Genomic DNA, 20,212 nt, shown 5'->3' with positions numbered 1-20,212 from the left:
AAATAGACATGTTTTAAATGAATGCAGCTGCAGAACTCCAACAATTCATTGCACTGTACTTTCAAGTTGTTGATTCCTTGAGAAAGGCAAATAATAGTCATTTTGCAAAATTGCAGGCCTATCCTTCAACAACTGGGGGAAAACAGTTAAAATTGGGCACGGATAGGGAAGAAGCAGCCCTCTCGCTGAAGTATTTCGTATATTTGGGACAGCATAATGAAATAAGTCATTTCTGCCAACAGTTCACATTACCTCCCAATGGTTTAAGAACCATAATCCCAATAGCATTTTGAATTCTATCACACATACAGTTGGAAATGTTATTGCATGATTACAGTGTTCCTCTCCCTCTGCATAGTTATTGTATTTATGCATTTTGCACATGAATTGGAAGAAAAGTTGAGCACCGCGTACAATTACACCGCTATTCAAAAACTGCTCAGCTATTTGGTACAATGAAAACGCACAAACAACAAACGATACCTGCCTGTCACAAAAACACAGACGACGGGGTAATTGATGAAGCACTCCTCTCCAAAATAAGTTGAATTCTGTCTTGTTTTGCAAAATTTGGTTCACATAATGTTCAAAAGGCGTCAGCTACAATGAGCAACAAAGCCCGCGCTGCAAAAACATGGTGGTTTCGCCAAATCAAAGCCGCAACAGGCTTTGATTTTTTTTCTGTTTAAGATCTAGACGTATAAATCAAAGGTTCCTCTCATGAATCATTAACTGAGCCGCTAAAAGCTCTTCTCGCTATTACAGACGTGTGATGTGACCTACACGTGTAGGAACATAAATGGAGGAGCTTGTTGACAAAGTTCCTCCAATACAGGTGGTGAGTGGAAGTGACAGTGTGGCGAGTGTCACGCTCGGCAGCCGCCCGATCTCTTCTTCCTCCCTTTAACCTGCAGAGCTGCCTGGGAGGATCCCCCACTTATGGCAGCTTTTATCTACACCAGCCAGAAGAAACGGGTCTCGTTACAAGGCAATGGCACTTTTTCAAGCACAACAAAGTTGTCCTGGTTCTGATACCGGACAATGCCGGAGTATGATTTGCATCATAAAAAGCAGATCATACACACAACCGGTGGTTAAACGACGCTCGAGCAAAAAAGAAAAAAAAAAATCTCAGACTTAAAAAAATATCTCAAGGCACTCAGGTTTTTCAAATCAACTCTTCACGACTGAGAAAGAAAAAAAAAAAAACACGATTCTGGGTTCAGATTGTCCCTGAGGTCTGTGCATCACAGATTTCATTCCTGCAGGGGAGCAAAGATTATTACAATATTCAGATTACCGAGCAGGGGAAATTAATTGGACTAATTAACATACAAGTAAATGATGATACCGTTAACACATTTCATTAACTCAAACTGTCATTCTATGTTCCTGGTGCACTTGGTATTGCATTACAATGAATTGGATTCATTAAATTATGCAAATGACAAAACGGACGAGTCCTCTTTTTTTAACATTACAGGCCCCGTTCACCGGCTCGTTTTCACAAAAACTGACTAAGACTCAAAAAGCGTGTGCTATTCACTCAGATTTAGCAGATAAAGCTTTTCATAGACTACCGTTTTAATTGTGTTCACAGGCACTAAAACCAGGTAGGCTATAATACGCTCTTAACCCCCTTATGCTGCAGTCTTTTCATCATTAAAGAATAAAATAGCATCAGTAGCTAATTAGTAAAATGTCCCATTTAGTGAAAGAGGTACAGACAGTGATGCAGCGTGTGTGTGGGCTGGCAATATTGGGTTAATTCTTCAAAAATAGTTAGAAATTACTATTTATGATAAATAATATTGACACGTTTGCACATTTTAGATTTTTCTGCTCATTTAAAAGGCGTTTCTTTATAATTCACTCATGGATCCAGGTCAAATTGAGGAGCTGTCTGAGACCTCTCATGTCTCTGTGGGGTTGGTTCAAAGTCATGAGATACTACTTTGTTCTCCAGCAGCAGAATATGTTGCTGACATTTCTGTGTGACATTAACTTGTGGTTAATTGAGGGTCTGCGCCTCCTTTTGGCCTCCGTGGCTCCTGTCTTCATCTCAGCGGCACTTCACGGGGGGAAGGTCAAGGGGTCAAACATACCTCTGGTCCTGCTCCCTTGGCTGCAGTGACATCTACTGGACTACTAACCCAGAGGGTGAGCCGTGCTGGGAGCATGAACCTCTGCGCTGACATGTCTTCAGAAAAACAGACAAAGGTGCGATGAGAAACTTGTGTCACGTTTAGTCATTTTAGTATGAATCATGAAACTGCTCTCACAGAGCAGACATGGTACAACAAGGATACATTAAAATAAAGCTAAATGAAATAACATTCAAGTGTAACATAAAGATTTATATCGATATTGACATATTTATACAGAGGATTGGAGTGAGGATAAACCTTTAGTGTTTAGTACAGGGTAAGAGGAGCATCTTGCTCTAAGTTAAATCTCCTGTAAGAAACTAAGTGGCCAAGGGAGGATCATGTTACATGGTTTTCATTGTCTTAAAAGAAAAAAAAAAAACAAATATGCCACGATTAAATTCACTGTTCAGTGCGCACGTGTAATCATTTCAAAAGTCTGGGGGCAGAAATAAGATAAAAAGACAAGGTGGAAGAGGGCAATGTAACATACAGCGAAAGCAAAACAACATAGGGACTGATACGTTTACAGACGGTGGGTGAAATGGACAGTTTCTTGGGAAGTACAAACATTTTTATACAAAAGGATGAACGATGACTTTAAAGTGATAAGAACAGTGCTGTTAAAAAAAAAAAATCATAATAATAATAGTACCGCTTACAGTAATACACAGATTGTTAAGGACTGAAATTCTGCAAAGCTGTTTCCACAACATAGTAGGATTCAATGAGCACAGGTAACATTTCTTCACAATATCCCAGGATGGCCCGAGAAGCTACAGGGGTGATTAACTCTACTTTCATCGCACAGTCACAAGTCACCCTGAGTTTGTTGTCAAATTTGGCAATTACCTCCAAAAAAATGGCTTTTTTTTCTCTTTATATTACAACACGTCATCCTCCTCCTTCAAAAAAAATGGTTTACAAAAAAACTCGTCTGAATTACAGTTGGTGGAGCCGTTTGAAATACTCTAGACCTTCAATATCACAAATGCATTGTCTATGTAAAGCCCAATATATAAATAGCTGTTCAGTCAAAATATTTCATAAGCAAATAATGTGCATCAACAGTTTATGTTCACGAGGAATTAAAATACAAAATTTTGATTGTTTTTCTATTTTCACCTGCAAAATGTAGAAGGTGGGGGCAAAGTTGTAAAAAATAAAATGACGGAGGGCTTTGCAAGCAAGACTGCAAGGACACAAGAATGCATGATAAAAGATTAAAAATAACAAAATAACGTGAAAAAATTGCATGGACATAAGCTGTGATTTTACCTCAGCTGGATAAAATTAGTTCTGCTGCGAGATTTAGTCTTTGCTCAAAGGAGTATGGGACAAATCTTGCTAAATAAGAATAGCATCAAACTATACCATCAGGAAAAGGAAAGAGAAAGAACATACCAATACTTCTTTATGTGAAACACATATTTAACAAATAAGTAGATTTAAAAGAAAGTGGAATTTCCAACTACACAATATTGTACAAAATAAGGCATTTCCTTGTGTATTTACTGCAACGTCATTTACCACCTTTTTTCCTTTTACGCCCCCACTTGTGTTGTATTTCCCCAGTAAAAACTGAGGAATGGACTATTTCTGTGTTAAAATATATATATTTATAGATATTTATAATTTTTCCTTCAAAAACTTGAATAAAAATGCAGGTAGGAGTATACAGTATGGGAGAGGTTGTAGAAGTTCATGTAGAAGTGGAGCGGAAATCACTCCATGACTTCGCTGGCCGCTACCGTGGTGACGAGCTGCAGAGGGATCTCCGCGTTGGCCAGGATGTCCTGGGCGTTGCTAGAGCCCTGCTGGATGTTGGTGAGGATGAGGGTGGTCCCGCCTGCCGTGGTGATGATACTGTCTGAGGACCCCGCGGATTCCATCGAGGCCACCACAGCGCTGCCAGAGTTCACGCCTTTTTTGTTCTGATGAGTTTTAATGTGCTTCGCCAGGTGGTCGCTCCGCATGAAGCGCTTGGAACATTCGGGGCAGACAAACTTCTTCTCTCCTGCCAGAGAGAAAATATAGTTTGTAAGATGGAGTTTGGTGCTGAATACATCTGAAGAGCAAGTCTACTATTACCTGACATATAGGAGGTAGTTTCTTTAATGTATAAATAAACTTAGATGTAACGTAAAATACTAATAAGGTAGACTTTTAATGTGTACTGTTACTAAATGCATAGGTCGACTGTTAAATTGGAATTAGTTGCCTCATGCCAATCAAAAATGACAAACTGATATTTGATTACAATTACTGCTAATTAGAAGCCTAGAATTATTCAATATGCACTTCAAAAGTTTAACTGTGAATGCCAGCCGCTCATATCTAGCCGCTGACAGCGTAATGAAATGCTACTTTAGTCCGTCTTGTCAGAGGTCTCGTTCTGCCAATGATATGGTAGGGTAACACAACAACAGCGTGACCAAGTGCTGATATCCCTCTCAAAGGTCTGTCCTGGCATTAAGTGTCATCAGATATAGTATATCATTAGGCCGTGTCGGTACATTTAGCTGGATTTCTCTTATGTTACAGCTTTCTACACTGACAGGGAGTTAATCTCTTCAGCTGTGCTTTCCAACCGACTGTTTAAAAGACTAAACAGAATCAGGGGATAAAACAAAAAACAAAAGCGAAACTCTTGAAAGCTACAGCTGACTTCTAATGTAATAGGGATTTTTTTTTTGCATAATCTGCTAATTAGACTGCAGAACAAACAGTTTAAAGCTCATTCCGAGCTGGGAAATTACAGCCAAGTCTGTGAAATTTGGATGCGTTTTTCATAGTGATCCTCAGTGCTACCCTGACATTTTACATGTAAATCCGGAGGGGGACAAACACTGTTATTTCTTACATGACTCACACTTTGCAGGGCACAAATTAACAAATTTGACTGATTTTATGGATGTTTTCCTGATGTGCAAACACGGAGGGAGCAAAGAAAGGGCACCTGTGTGTGTTCTCCTGTGTCTCTGCAGCTCGTCGCTGCGTGTGAACCTCTTCCCACAGAACATCCAGCTGCAAACAAAAGGTCGCTCCCCTGAATGCCAGCGCAGGTGTGCTCGCAGGTGCGACGTCTTTCCGTATACTTTCCCACAGCCAGTGATGTGGCAGATGTGCTGCTTCTTTTTCCCCGTGCTGGATCCCCTGATAAAAAACAAGTAGGGACACCGAATGTCAGGAGATGTTTCTCTTTCTATACGCATTCAAGAGCCAGTAAGAGTCACGCTTTACTCACCTCCCACCTGACTCTTTGCAGTTAGGGCAAGTGCACGCCACTCTGCGCAGCCTCTTGCCCTCCTGGCCCAGCTGATCCTCTTCATCCACCAGCGTGACCCGGAGGTGGGAGAGATCACTTGTGTTCAGGGTAGAGTCGGTGCTTAGCTGCCAGTCCCCAGAGTCGGGCTCTTCCTTAATCTGAATGTCTGAAATGAATGCAAGTGTTAACATCAACAAAGACTCTAGTAATAACTTGCCAAAAAGCCTCAACAGTGACAGCTTCTTTGTAACCGTGTGTGACTGACAGATCATGGCAGCAGATTTAACTCGTTCCACTCCATATTAAGCCCAGTGAGGAAATAATTACTTGATTAGTGCCAAAAAGAAAAAATGTATCAATGACACTTAATTAAGAGTACCCGTGGACTTCTAGACTCACATGAGTAGCAGAAAATGAATGGATGAACTACAATTTTAAACAAATGAAAATGTTATTACAATGTTTCGACAGCTATAATTACATAAGGATTAAAGTTGCTTTAAGGATATGAACAATGCGTTTTGTTGAGACAAAAGGCATTGAATTTTACAACAATTGATTACAGATACATCATTTCATTTATAATTCACTATATCACAAATGTAGTCGGTCAGAAGTTTGAAATTCACTCAGCTGCCTGCGCCTTTAAACACGGCTTTAGGAGCTTGTAATAGGCGAACTGACGTCTTTTGAGTAAATCTGAGGTGTACCTGTATCGGCCCACATTCAAACTCAGTGTCTCTTTGCTTGACATCACTGGAAAGTCAAAAGAAATCAGCGAGGAGCTCAAAAACACAAATTGTGGACCTCCAAGTCTAGTTCATCATTAGGAGCAATGCTTCAAGGCATCTCGTTCATTTGTACAAAGAACACTACACAAATGTTAACACTTTGGGAGCACACAGCCATCATACTACTCAGGAAGGACACGCATTCTGTCTTCTAGCTATGAACGTACTATAGCATGAAAAGCACAAATCAGTCCTTAAACAGCAGCAGAGGACCTTGTGATACTGGAGAACACTAGTACAGAAATATGAATATACCTACACAAGTCCAACGTCAATTTAACCTGAAAGGCTGCTTCTCATGGAAGAAGCCACTGGTCCAAAACCGTTGTAAATAGTCAGACTATGGTTTGAACATGGAGACAAAGATCTTACTTTCTGGAGAAATGTCCTGGTCTGTTGGAACTGTTCGGCCATTATGACCATAATTATGTCTGGAGGAAAAAAGGGATGCCGTCCCAACCATGACGCTCGAAGGTGGCAGCATCATGTTTTGGGGTGCTTTGGTTCGGGAATTATCAGAAAAGAAAACACAGCCTTTGCTTTCTTTGATATTTTTTCAAAACTGAAGCCTTTTTGCTTTTCAGAAACTTTTTCTTTTGACTGCTGGCCAGGTGAAATAAGCAACTGTTGATCTGAAATGGTCATTATTTTATAGGCTAAACTATAGGAAATTTTTACATCAGACGTTTTGACCTGTCACAGGCGGAAAAGCACAGGTGTAATTAATAACATTAGGGATAATTCTGCTCCATTCAAATGTCCCTGCAAACGGTGACAGTGTGACAGTGTGCCTGCATGCACAATTTCGGGATCCTGAATCCTAAGCAGCTAAATGGAATTCAGTCATTGTTCATTTTAATATTTACATGTGTGCTTTCATGCAGTGACATGTCAACATGTCTTCAGTGAAAAGGCCTATTAACTGATGAGTAGGAAAAAAATAAAAATTATTAACAATTAAACTAATGTCAGTAATGTTTTTTTTTTTTATATATACCATACAATACACACTATATGTTTTTAAAAAAGTGTGATTGACAAGAGTTGTGACACTGCGTACACAGACACAGTCACAGTGGACTGACTGCTATGAACACCAAAAACAAATTTCCATTCACTTTCATTGCAATAATTGCTGTAATTGAGTATATTATGGCAATTCAAAAGCCATTTACTCTAGAAAGACTTTTTGGGGGATATTAAAGTGGTAGGAGTAGGAGGCAAAAATGCAAATAAAAAAAATTAAGAACATTAGCACATAATTATGACATTTAAAATAATCAATTACAGATCATTCTTATTTTAAAACATTTAAAAAGCCCTGAACACTCAGGTGTTTAGACCGCTACTATGCTAGGAATTGCCAAAGATCAACAAAATTCATGTACTAAGATCAAGTAAAGGTCTAATTTGTTGCACACTTAAAGATGCAACTAAATAAACATGAAAGTTGCATGTCAATAAAGCCTTAACAAGTCTGTAGACACCGTCACAGTCAGACCAGTGGAACTAATCATCTAGGTCCATCATAGTGGTCTTTTCCTGAGTATATTTTGATAATAAATAGTTCTACTGTACCTCCATGTGTGTCTGTGTTGCCTTCCTGTTGGGCCACTGAGTTGACCGTCACTGTCTGCAGGTTGGGTATCTGCCCTGTGCTAATGCCCCCCAGGGACAGAGTCTGGACTGGTGCCAGAGTAATCTGCTGGGGTGGTGTGGTGGGAATCTGGAGGTTCTGAAGGTTCTGCACCCCTTGAACCTGAAAGGTCTGCCACTGTATCTGGCCCGATGGCGTAACCGTTTGAGCCTGGATGATGAACGTTCCTGGGTTGATCAGTTGCACGTTTTGCAGACTCTGCCCACCTGTCGCCACTGACTGAACCACCTGACCGTTGGTGGTCTGAACAGGAACTTGCTGCAGCTGGATGATGGACTGAGCTGAGGACACCTGGACATTCTGCTCCTGATTCTGCTGGATAAAGCCTTCTTGCAGAGCAGAGCTTGAGTCGGCTTGCTCTGTAGCCACGGATGATAACGAAGCATCTTGCGTCAGCAGACCTGATTCGTTTGATGAAACGTGAAGCTGAGAGGAAGACGTTGGCACAAATAGCTCAGCATTTGCATTTGAGTCGTTTACAAGTGTCTGTGAGAGGTGACCGTCTGTCTTAGCCAGACTTTCTGAGCCATCCACAGGCTGACTTGTCATAATTAGCTGGCCATCAGCAGTGACTCCTGTTGCTATAGTCTGAGCACCAGACAGGCCAAGGGAGTCCAAGTCTATGCTGTTAATAGGAACAAAGGTAATGTTCCCAGGCAAACCCACAGGCACATTAGTAACAACCTGGCCCTGGTTGTTGAAGGTGGAGCTGCCAATAGAAACCCCTTGGATCTGCTGGACATTACCAGTCTGTGATATGAGGTTCTGGTTGTTGTTAAGGATGCTTGCAGTTGATGTCACATGGAGACTCTGGCTTCCATCAGGCAAAATCTGAATCTGCCCCGTGGCATCCTGAGTCAGAGTTGGTCCTTCCACGCCGGACGTGGAGAAGCTCAGCTGTCCATCTGCTGTCTGAATCTGAGGAATTACTTGGTACTGAATGTTAGGCACTGAATTGGCAGAGGAGTCATCTGTTCCTGACGTCACAAAGATTGGCTGACTTTGTAAGCTCTGAAGAGGAAGAACATACTGTCCATTTGATGTAAATATTCCTTGACTTTGGATCTGTATTATTCCAGACTCATCCTTTGCTGTTGTTGTTGGGGTTAACACCTCCCATTTGTCAGTCCCAGTTAGCTGTGTAGATAGATCTGATGTCTAAGAAAGAAAATGAATGACATTAAAACGAGAGTAAGCATCTTTTTCAAGTCTGTACAGAGATCATCATCTGGAAGAAAGAAATCAGCATCTGAAATACAGACCTAAATGAGAACAATTCTTTGGGTCGGTTTAAGCTGAGGAATATTTTGTTTCACCTGTATGTTGTTCATATTTACCTTAATGTATGGGTGTTCACACCTTTGTTGTGATTCCCTTGGTATTTTAGTACTTCTGTGTATTATTTATTACGAATCACAGCAGATTGAGGGTTGCGGTCCTACGGTCGCACCTGAAGCCTGACAGGTAACTCAAACATCAGACAATGCTGACGGCCTGTCATCCTACTTCCTCAGTTCTACACAAACACATCAGAGAAACTTTGATTGCCGACAACACCACATGCTTGAACTAACCGACTGGTTTTATTTATCTTCTCCGGTGGCAAAGTGGCAAACACGCCTGAGTTAATGTCAACTATAAAACAAGAGCAGCATGAACACAGCGCAGAGCATGTTTACTTATATACTCTACTTTGCCATGTTGCTACAAATGAAATGAAACTCTCTTACAACTGCTTAAACGTGAACGTGAACACGAATAAAGAAACATTTGCACTCTGGTTGAATACATCAATCAATAAGGACCAATTGGAAATGGAACCAAAACACAACCAAACAATTTTCTCTTAGGAAAATATGATAAACAAAAATTGCATCTTTGCTGACATCTTTGTTTTTTTCCCATCATGTCATTGTCCAGTTGTAATCCAAGCTCACACTACAACGACCTTCCAGAATAAAATCTGACTGAGCATCACAGAAGTCTTCACTACTGCACTCAAACAATTTGGCAAATACAGCATACTGGTAAGAAGACTTTGTGTGATAAAATACATATATAAATTAATCTACATTATCCTAAATTGTCAACAAAAAAATTGGCATAAAAAGAAATCCTTATCCAGCGGACTGTCCTGGCAGCTAATACATATGTACACAGCCGATGATGGCCAAATTCATCAAATGCAAAATCTAAAGCAACAGGAACAATCAAAATACATACTGACCCAGCTGTTAGTTTCTGTTTCATGAGTCCAAAACAGATCAAGCATGAAGCATATTCAAAATGTGGCAGGCCTGGTTACACTGAGGGTTTAGCTTCAGTAAACATCATCTATTTAGGACCTATCTTATGACCTGAAGGATATGGATGCCCTGCCTGAGTGTGTCCCAGTGTAGTATATATATCCCAGTTGTACCAATGAGATTTCCCCCTGTTAGGATGCAGTGGCTACGATCTCAAAAACAATGTCACTACTCTTCCGTCTGTTTTGCTCAGCTCTGATTGAAGCCTTCAATTCTGCTAAAACTGTATCAGATGCAGCAGAGGTGCTGACTTACCACATCAGCGGCAGCACCTCTGTCCACCTCTGACGATGGTGACCCAACCTTAGTGCAGGTCGTTGCTAGCAGGTCGAGGGGTGACGGCTGAGAGTCCTACCCAGAACGGGCAAGTTTAAAAGGAAGAAAGTGGGCGGCCATTAGTCTGGGGCCACACAGAAAGTGTGACTCACTGCTGAAGAGTGACTAAAGTGTGAAAGTGAAAAGGACTTTCTTGTTGAGCCCCTCAGGCAGCACCAAAGATAACAGCCAAATAATGTTTAGGTCTGTCTCTGGAGTCACTCCCAGCAAAAGAGGCGGGATTTGTAAACAGCCTGAGAGGAAGAGTTGCCTGAGAGGTTCAAATCAGAGCACAAGACCCCCTCCAAGTTTGAAATGAGTGAACTTCAGTAGGCACGACTTGGGTACTAAAAACGCAGCAACGACGTATGATAGTCATAAGACCAAGAGGTAAACCTTACCTGGTTGCCCCTGCTTTCTTCCTGCTGTATGAAGTCGCCCTGACTGCTGTTCACCTCCAAGGCAGTCATAGCATCTTTCATCGGCTGTTCTGGGGCTGTGAAGTGAAAATCACAAGTTATAGGTTAGCTAATGCGAGAGCAGCCGAAGCTAACGTTAGCTAAGCAACCCCGAGACACACACCGACTACAAACATCTGTAACGTTATTATAACATCGGTAAACCGCTGCAACCTCAGCGCCAATGGTACTAACATCCAAGAAACACTGATAACAAGTTGAGGGAGGGCTTACTTGTGATGTATCCTAAACAAGCTAGCACAGTTAGCTAAGCTAACGAGCGCAGCGTCAGCTACGGCTGCTAACGTAGCCGGCGATGATTAGCAATATCACCGACAGGAATGCCTGTTAGCCCGCTAGCGAGCTAATTTAGCTAGTAGATGCCTGAGATAGCTTGTTAGCATACGTGGGTGAGGAGCAGTAGATATTACATACCAGTCATTGCGTGGCTTGCTGTAAACCGGAGGCTCCTGACAGTCACAAGCCGCCGAACATGATGAGGAAATTATACTGATTGTATACGCGAAGAAATTGGTGATAACTGTCAGATTTTTTTCTATTTTGATTGACGGGCGGTAGGTAACACAAAGGGTGGGGCCTCCACTGTTGACTGGGAGTATTTGCGTCACACACCGGAAGTCCCGCCTGCCTGCTCAAAGCTGATTGGTTATCAGTTTCTCACACCGTGTTTCTATTTCTTAGCCCACCTGTCAGTCATCCTTTGTTGGATTCTTTTCCTGTTTATTATGCATTTACAGTTTTACTGTGTTACTGGCAGCGGGCATTGAAGTTACATGGTTTACTTAGTACTCACTCAGTTATATTGTTGTTACCAGTGAAGTAAACTTAGAAGGATGCTTGAAGCCTAAAACACTGTAATATAACAAGTGGACAAATTATTTGCCAAACACAAACTGTCACATAACTTTTTACGAAAAGGTATTATTTGGTCTTGCAAATCAACCTATTATTCTATTTTTATCTTTTGGCAAAAAGGGTTATGAATATCTTAAAATCATCTGTTTGGCACCACTCTAGTAACAGTATATTTATCGAGATGTTTATCGAGTGTTAAGTGTGATTAAGTGTGAAAACACAACACTTCCAAGTACATAAATAATATTAGTTTTGATCAGAATCAGAATCAGATTTTTTTGCCTCTTAAGCTCAGTGATTTTGTTCATGGTGTTTGGTTGAATAAATATAGGTCTTAGTGAGAAAGAAAAAGTCTGGATTGAAATAGAAAATTATCTGTTATAAATAGAAAGGAAACTGTGTAGATTGCACAGGGATTGTAAAGAAACAAAGTGTTTATAGTGACTTCTGGTTAAGAGTCCAGGTGTGTGTGTGAGGGGGTGACTATTCACAGATGAGAATAAACCGTCTGTGTGAGGTTTTAGTCCTGATGGACTGCAGCCTCCCGCTGGTACCACTACTCAGGGATCCCATACCAGATCCAATACCTCCTTTTGTCATATTTGAAATTGGCTGAAGTAAAATGTGATATTTTACAGCATTAATAACTTTAAGTTAGCGTGTATTGGCTTTAAAGTTGAGTTGGTGGCCTGGTGTGACTGATTTAAGTAGAGGAAATAGTGAATTTGATAATGACATGGATGAAAACACAGTTACTATGGATTCTTCAAATGACTGATATCGAGCCAGCGAATTACTGCCGTTTCTCTATTTTTAAATTTACGAAACATATTTACACTATTAATGCTGATGACATGTGATAATATGAGTCTGAATTCTCCCATAGTGGCTTTAATATTCGCTCTCATGTGTTTTTGCAAGCTAATAGTGGGACTTTCTTCTTCTTTCAAGCCTGAGAGTTTTTGAGTCGATAACTTGTGGAAAAAAAAACAAAAAACAAAGTCAAGACAGAATCTGAGTTTGTATTTGACTGGATTTCTTCCCCTCCATCTGATTGTGCACATTACAACATTGTGAAAGTGCATTGAAATGAGAGCCTGCATGCTATTGTATCTGCTCTGTGGCTGTGATGCTATCAGGACCCCACTTCTGAGTATTATTTGTGGTGTGTCAGTTCCTCACAGTGCGCGACCGCAGTGAGGCTATTTCTCCCAACCTTCAATTCAAACTTGGCCCATTACAGCCAGACTACAAAAGCACTTTCCGTGCACTCAGGAGCTCACGGCGGTGAATGGTGGATATTTCCAATCACTCTGCTGTCAATCCAAGTGTCAGGTAAACACAGGCCAATGGAAACAGCTTTAGAAAAACCTCGCAGCTACGTCTGTCTTACTCCAGGAGTCCTTGGAAACGTATCAACAATTTCTACAAAGACCTCCAAGTTAAAGGGAAAAGTCAAATATCCTAAAAGCAACACAAATGCAACACCTTGGTGGACACAGTGGCCTACACAAGACACGTAACTGCCATCGTGTTTGTCTTCAGACCTGCGAGTGTTGTCTCCAGCTCGAGCTGCAAACAAAGGAAATGAGATTGTATTGACAGAGCTTGTATTCACCTCATGAGAGGAATCTGTGAAGTCTGCAGAGCAATTACCCAGTGGGAGTTTCAGTACATCTATAAGGATTCAGTGTGACAGATATAACTATAAATAGGGGCTTCTATGACCTTCTCACTGCATGAACACAGACCTTTTCTCTCAGCATTATGTGATACAAATGCTATGCTTTATTAACAAAAACAGTTCAGAAATTATAAACAGAACATTACCATTCAGTGCAAAAGCCTTCCTCACTGTCTTCTAGTAGTGGACATTGCTGTTGTGACACATTGCAGAAATGTGAAAGATAACAGAGTGAGTCCACAATGGTTGTGAGTGTTTTGTATTAACATATTGACAGTTGTTTTCATGAAGGCCAGTCCAAGAGAGAGTGACCCCACGGAGAGAAACTGCCCTACTGGAGGCACTGTAAATGGGACCTGAGAGGAGAGAGAAAATTGAAACTGGTGCAGCATGAAGACGTGTGGACGGAATATCAAATGTGTGTGGAGACAAGTCTGAAGCACCTGAGACAGGAACAATCATGCTCCTCTTTGTCCGACGTACCCAGAATTGACAATTGCACGTACAATAAGGGTTGAGGTCAATTAAATGAGAACTTTTTATAATCATTTTTAATGCATTTCCCTCTTTAAGATAAGAATCAGCCTTGTCAGCCATGTAATTTGATGCTCAGTTGGAATTCCAGTTTTCAGTAGATCACTTGACAAAACAATGTAACAGGTATGAAGTATAAAATATAGACATATTTCTATATAGACAAGAAACAAACAGCATACAGACAAAATGTTGCAAGAAAAAAAATGAAAGTATAAAAGCTAACAATTAGTAAAACAAACAAAAAATAAAAACTTATTTGGTCTTGCTGAAGTACTGGAGAGATACATTTTCCTGGAATGTACTGAGAACTCTGTGGCGACGCATTAAGTGTGTATAAATCTTTGAGGCCCTGGGTCGGTAAGCTTTTTTGTTGTGTTGCAATAAACCCTTCGAATTCTCAAGTCAGAGCGTGTGAGATTTTCTCTGCAACATTGCATGCAGCACAAGTGTCCGAGAGTGTAAAGACTACTGAATAAGTCGTTATAAAATTGCTGGATTGGCCACTAATACACCTATCTGGTACAACTGTTCAATTTAATGTCTATAAAGTCATGATGCCTATTAAACTATGGGTTGTTTGATGCTCTTTAATCAATTTCTAATGTTTATCACTGAAATCATGTGGCGTTACACTAGACTGTATTCAGTTAAGAGGTGTTCCTAATATTCTGCCACCTTTAGGAACAACTGTCAATATAAAACAGCCCAGTGAATCACTTTTACACTTTTAATCCAAGAGCAAAAAATGCAAATAAAGGCCAGAGTTGTATGACTGAACTGCCACACATCATACAAGTGTACCTAATTAAGTGGCCACTGTTGGTTTATATGCAGCCCGTCTAGACTAACATGTATAGGACACAATGTACATGCACAACTGGTATACTGTGCAGTAATACACAGTATGCACCGTTGTTATCCTCGGGTTATTGCACAGGAACTGAGCAAGGGTAATCTATCTGTGTATTGTTTACTATGTGCCAATAAACCTTTTAAATTAAATCATATTTTGCTGCATTTTATTTGATCTTAAAAATATTACGGCGTGTTGTTATATGCTGCCGCAATGGTACGGAAAAGTCACTTTTGCTGCGATTACAGTGGAGAAGAAGAGAAATAAATTCCATAGATTATGATTTAAACACTCCCTTCTAAACCTCCTCTGAGCTGTTTATGGCATTTCTTGCACTCAGCCTTGTACTGACACTGTATTATCACCCTGACAGTGAGAGCAATAAATCCAAGCACTAAGTTGTGTCATGCTACTGCAGCACAAATGAGAGGAAATTGTCGCATAAACCCTCACATATGAACATGAAGCGTTATTTTAGTCAAATCCCGGTTCTATATCGACTCCACATCTATTCTGTGTAGAGAATTCACACAATAGCTACAATAACTACATGGCAACACTTTTATTGTCATCCAAAATAGACATAATTTCCTCTCCGTAATAATACCATACAGTATAATAACCATTTCCCAACGCGATCCCTTGTGCATAGTTACTGCTCTGAAAAATGCCATAATTATTTATATGTTTATTTGTTATAACTCATGTGTTCTTTTTTTCTTCCTCTTTTTTGTACTCTTCAAAGGTCTTTGGTGTGTGTGTGTGATTTACAACAGCAGGCCGCGGTCTGTTTTGTTGGGTGTGTGTGTGTTTTAAAGCCAGCTTTCCACTCTGTGTCCTTCTTGGTCTGATGCCACTGTGGTTTGCCTCGGGGCAGAGTGGCACCGCTTGATTGATGGTGCTGACAGGACGTTTGTACCAACGGAGATTCTGTCCCATTTCTGGGTTCATTTTACGAGTCCGGTTGGGCCGCTTTTTTTTTCACAACCCACCGACGTCACCTGATGATGCTTCTCAATACTTTACAATGCATGTATACTTTGAAATATGCTCCATGACGTCAGGACAGAAAGGGACACCCAATGAGTTTCTAATCAATTAATTCTTGCTTCTTCTGTGACAGCAAAATTATTGGTGTGAAACCCTGAAACAGCATGTTGTGGATGTACTTACAGAACAAGGCTGCTTTTTTTTTTTTTTTTTTTTTTGGTTGGTGTTTTGTTCCTGCATCTGCATGATTCTAAATAGCTTTATTACTTGCCCTGAGAAGATTTATTGTCACTTTATGAAAAACAAAATACTCCAGGCCCCAGACCACTGGGAAAAACTCATCAATCCCAGAGCCTCAAAACTGCAGCAGATGAATGATCTTCTGTGAGGGTTTAAGGTTGGCCAACACCACCACCACCACCACCACCCCGGGAAGAATGCAAAAACAGTTTTGTCTCAAGCTCCTATTGTGCTCTCCAGAGGATTTGTATGGTTTCACTTAGAAAACAGTCAGCTGAAAACAGCCTGTTGCAGAATAGACAGCATATATAACAACTTCCTTGTTTTGCTGCGTGAAATCCGAGTGATTAAAATCAGTGGTTCATGCTAAAGATACCAAGCAGAACAATCTTAATGTTATTTTATGGACATGTTGTCATCCGTCATTCTTTCTAAGTAACCACAATAAACACTATCCTATATTTTGCCACTGATCTCAAACCTTAAAGACTATAATCCACCTTATTTCCATGACAAACACTATGCTTTGTGGAGCTAGCACAGGCTCGGCTCCATAAAACATCCCATCCGAAACTTGGATATGCAATGCTCTTTCCGTAAAATAACCATTTTTATTCAATCGTTTTGTTCTCATCAAAAGGCCATTTTTTCCCCTGCAGTCTTAATGGTTACAAGATATTCAGCAAAGCACTGCTGATCTACAGCTCTTTGTTCGGACTCCCACGGTGAATACAATCTTACTTTGGAGCGCTGCGGCTGCAGCCATACAATTCCATCAGCATAAATGCTTCACAAACACTTGCACACAAAGTATAGGGGCGAGAAAAACACTACTTCAGACAACAGGAATCGTTTTCTGGTTGTGCTTGTGGATTGTGCCAGCTTCTATTTTCATACTATACAGAATATCCTAAAATGTGGATTTCTTTTTTTTGGTCAAAGTATGGCTTGAATTAATATTTCTTTTATTATTTCTTGATGTGTATTTGTTCAGGCATAGAAGTAAGAAACTGTTAACATAACACACATGCTATTCTGTCAGTATTAATGGATTGCAGGGACAATGAAACAGGAGACACACATATTCAGTAAATAAATTTGTAAATGAAAGGTTAACTCAATCTCTTCACAAATAATCATTTAAAGTGACCACATCTTTTGGCCAAAACACCTGCACGCTGCATATGCCCTTCCAAAATCAGCATCACTTAACTGATTTAATTATAATCGTCCCCTCTATGCTACAGTCAATGTCAGCTGTGTCTTTTAATTCTCTAATCAGTGGTCGGCAGGACCGCTATCACCGTCCCCATGCAGCTACCCACTCAATACAGACATCCCAAAACACACACAGACTGGTTTTTGTCAAATGTTTTATTGAGTGTAGACATCTGGGCTACTGTAAAACATGCATTATCTGCAGAAGGGGGAGAGGAGCAGGTGGCATTGTCCCCGCTGTCAGCTGTGTCAGGGCTGGCACCCGTGATGGAGATTAATGAAGTATCTGGAGAGTAATATGCTCCTTCAAATGCTGCTACAATTTGGAGTGGGGGCTGATCCTGATCTTAAATAGCAAAGCTGTCAGAGTTTACTGAACCTGTGCTCTGGCGCATGAGGCGGGGGTCCGAACCTACACAACGGAAAACAAAAAGTAGGAAAGTGTTTGGTGTGTATCAGCCAAAAAAAGCGTAACAATGTAGTTTACGTTTATGTAAACAATCATACTGTTCTTGTGTCACTTTTTCTTTGGTGCATTTGGAGCATTAAATTTGAAAAAGATGACGTCTCCATCCTCAACAGTGTAGTTTCTTCCCTGCTGTCTGTATTTTCCTGCTGCCTGTAAAAGAACAAATAAAATAAAATAAAACATTGTTTAATTTACACTAATGATATACTAAAGCATGCATTAGCTACTAGCTCATTGCCAAAATGGATAAAACAGAATAATAACGCTATATATTGTAAATAATAAAAGAAAATAGTAGTCCAGGATTAGTATCTGGTCTACTTTGTCCTCTATAATAACTACACTTGCAAATGTCACACACTCGCTCGACTACACACTCACACACACACTTGCATGTATGTTTTGTCCGAGGGGTGCCTGAGTTCCCACTGAGTGAATAATCCTCTCTTCTGCCCATTTCAGTTTCATGTGCACAAGCGCAAAATGTTAATAAGTCTTTGATTACAGCACTATAAAACTTCTCAAGGAAACAAAATAAGTTCTAACATTTCTTTTTGTATACAGTAAGTGTTTGTTCTCCTTCCCGGCAAACTCAAAATAATTGACTTGAAGTGCTAATACGGACAGGTTTATGCATTCTGGTTCTGCACAGTGCACAATTAATTAGAAGAATCAATGTCCCTTTAAAGGCTCAGGAGACCATTTAATCCAAGCTCAATACCACCAGAAACACTGGATGGAGAGGGAGACAGGAAAAAAAAAAAAAAAATCAATGGCTATTTGTGATTCCTGAGTATGTATTAAACCAGACACGTCTAACTGGTTCATTTGCACTTGAAAGCAGCCATCTGGAGCAGCAAGCTTGGCTTAAGCAGATATGATTACTAATAATGTGATATCCCCGTACACTGGCCCTATTCAGACAGCCTATTCCCACAACTGGCATTAAATAGCATGGACCTTAATGCCACAGTCAGAAACGCTCCATGTTCTTCTGAGGCTCAAAAAGGGATTAGTAAGAGAGCATGCAGTAAGGGCCTGACACTCAGATCTCAACGTTGGATAACAATGGTGAAACCCCCCCCAGAGACCGACACATTTCACTCTCTGTTTGGAGCTTACGAAGGGTGTGGACAATACGCTGCCGCTGCATTAAATATCAAATATTTATTCAAAAAAAAGAGAGGCTTGAATAGTAAGGAGATTTAAATGTTTTTTAGTGCTTCCTTTCCACACAGGTCCCCACGGGCCCTTTGTGCCACCATAATTACATTAGTTGAGTCTGTAAGTGGGCACAAGGAGTTGACGGTGGTGGTAGTGGGCTGGCAACAGAATGGCTTACGCCCGCTGTGTCACGCATGGCAACGTTAGAGTCACTTCTGCTTTAATTTAATTGAGAATTCAATTAAGTTTTTTGTCTTTACATGCACGTAATGATAAAAGAGTTCACGTTTGATACAAAATGCATCCTACAGCGTTGATTAACTGAGTATTAACTCTGCAACGTCAGTTACTAAATTACAGTTTTCAGATCTGAAACTGAATCAATGCTAAACGTAAACATGTAGTGGGGGAAAAAAGGCATTTTAATGCATTTTCTAAATTTTCTCCACGAATTCACCATGAAATCAGTTATTACATTTGACAGGAGTGTGCACATGAACTACCCACAGCACTGTTAAAAGGTCAAAACAAACAGTGGCCATCGTAAAAAAATAAAAAATAAAAAATGAGATATGCATGTCACATTTCTGCTCTAGCCATCCATGAAACAGTCCTGATTTGAGGAATTTCACACTTTATTTAACTTGCCGCTTTATATCACTGTCACATGCTTACAGTAGCTCGGGGATTTGGCGACAGAGAGCTCCGAGCTAACAGCGCACTCTATAGATCTGATAAATGCCTGGTGGGGTGAAGAAGTGCTTCCTCTGAGCGTCTGCGCTGTGCCACGAGCAAGAACTACCATCAGCCAGTTAAGACACATTGTGATAAAGATATGCACAGCTGGAGCAGAATGGCAGTGTTTAGAGCCAGAATCAGTTGGCTTGTCAGGAGTGGTGCTGGAGTGTGTGCAGTAATTTCTTCCCCTGAGTAAAGGTGAAGAGCAGTTTCCAGTAGGAGCTGTGTGGCGACTGTCAGCTCCACTGATCACAGGAGACTTCCCCTCATCTCCTCCGGCACCCTGACTGCTCACCTTGACAGCGTTCTCACTGCCTTCCTCTTTAAAATCCTGGAATTTCATTACTTCCGCCATAATGAAGCCCCTCTCAAAGTCTGTGTGGATCTTCCCCGCAGCCTGTGGAGCCTTAGTTCCTTTCTGTCAGAAGGAAGGAAAAGAGAGGACAAATGAATTGTTTTGGAGAAGATGGATTACAGCATGCGAGCGACATGGTGTTTGAT

At 40.6% G+C, this 20,212-nt stretch overlaps 2 protein-coding genes across 3 annotated transcripts in view; both read right to left on the bottom strand.

Annotated features, from left to right (window-relative positions):
- Positions 1 to 1,577: 1,577 nt before the first annotated feature.
- On the bottom strand, positions 1,578 to 11,528 carry sp3a (sp3a transcription factor). Of its 2 annotated transcripts, XM_084544464.1 has the most exons (7): positions 11,378 to 11,528; positions 10,886 to 10,980; positions 10,425 to 10,520; positions 7,785 to 9,021; positions 5,395 to 5,581; positions 5,107 to 5,303; positions 1,578 to 4,164 (listed from the first exon to the last, which is right to left on the bottom strand). In XM_084544464.1, exons 1-7 carry the CDS (start codon positions 11,382 to 11,384, stop codon positions 3,872 to 3,874), a joined length of 2,112 nt encoding a protein of 703 aa, XP_084400590.1. In that variant the 5' UTR covers positions 11,385 to 11,528; the 3' UTR covers positions 1,578 to 3,871. The 2 variants fall into 2 exon arrangements, with proteins under 2 accessions (XP_084400590.1, XP_084400591.1); XM_084544465.1 differs by lacking the exon at positions 10,425 to 10,520 and having other exon boundaries at positions 1,579 to 4,164.
- Positions 11,529 to 17,362: 5,834 nt separating this feature from the next.
- LOC311487747 (obg-like ATPase 1) overlaps positions 17,363 to 20,212 on the bottom strand; it is a 34,297-nt gene continuing 31,447 nt past the window's right edge. The window contains exons 7-9 of the mRNA XM_084544111.1: positions 20,007 to 20,129; positions 17,848 to 17,959; positions 17,363 to 17,752 (exon numbers count right to left, since the gene is read on the bottom strand). Coding sequence (XP_084400237.1) covers positions 17,858 to 17,959; positions 20,007 to 20,129 — 225 coding nt within the window. The 3' untranslated portion in view covers positions 17,363 to 17,752; positions 17,848 to 17,857. The remainder of the gene's footprint in view (positions 17,753 to 17,847; positions 17,960 to 20,006; positions 20,130 to 20,212) is intronic.

The sequence above is a fragment of the Chelon labrosus genome, assembly GCF_963514085.1.
Source record: "Chelon labrosus genome assembly, chromosome: 5".
In the NCBI taxonomy this organism is placed as follows: Eukaryota; Metazoa; Chordata; class Actinopteri; order Mugiliformes; family Mugilidae; genus Chelon; species Chelon labrosus.
Note: the sequence above shows the minus strand (reverse complement) of the source record. Positions and strands in the feature narration are given on the sequence as shown.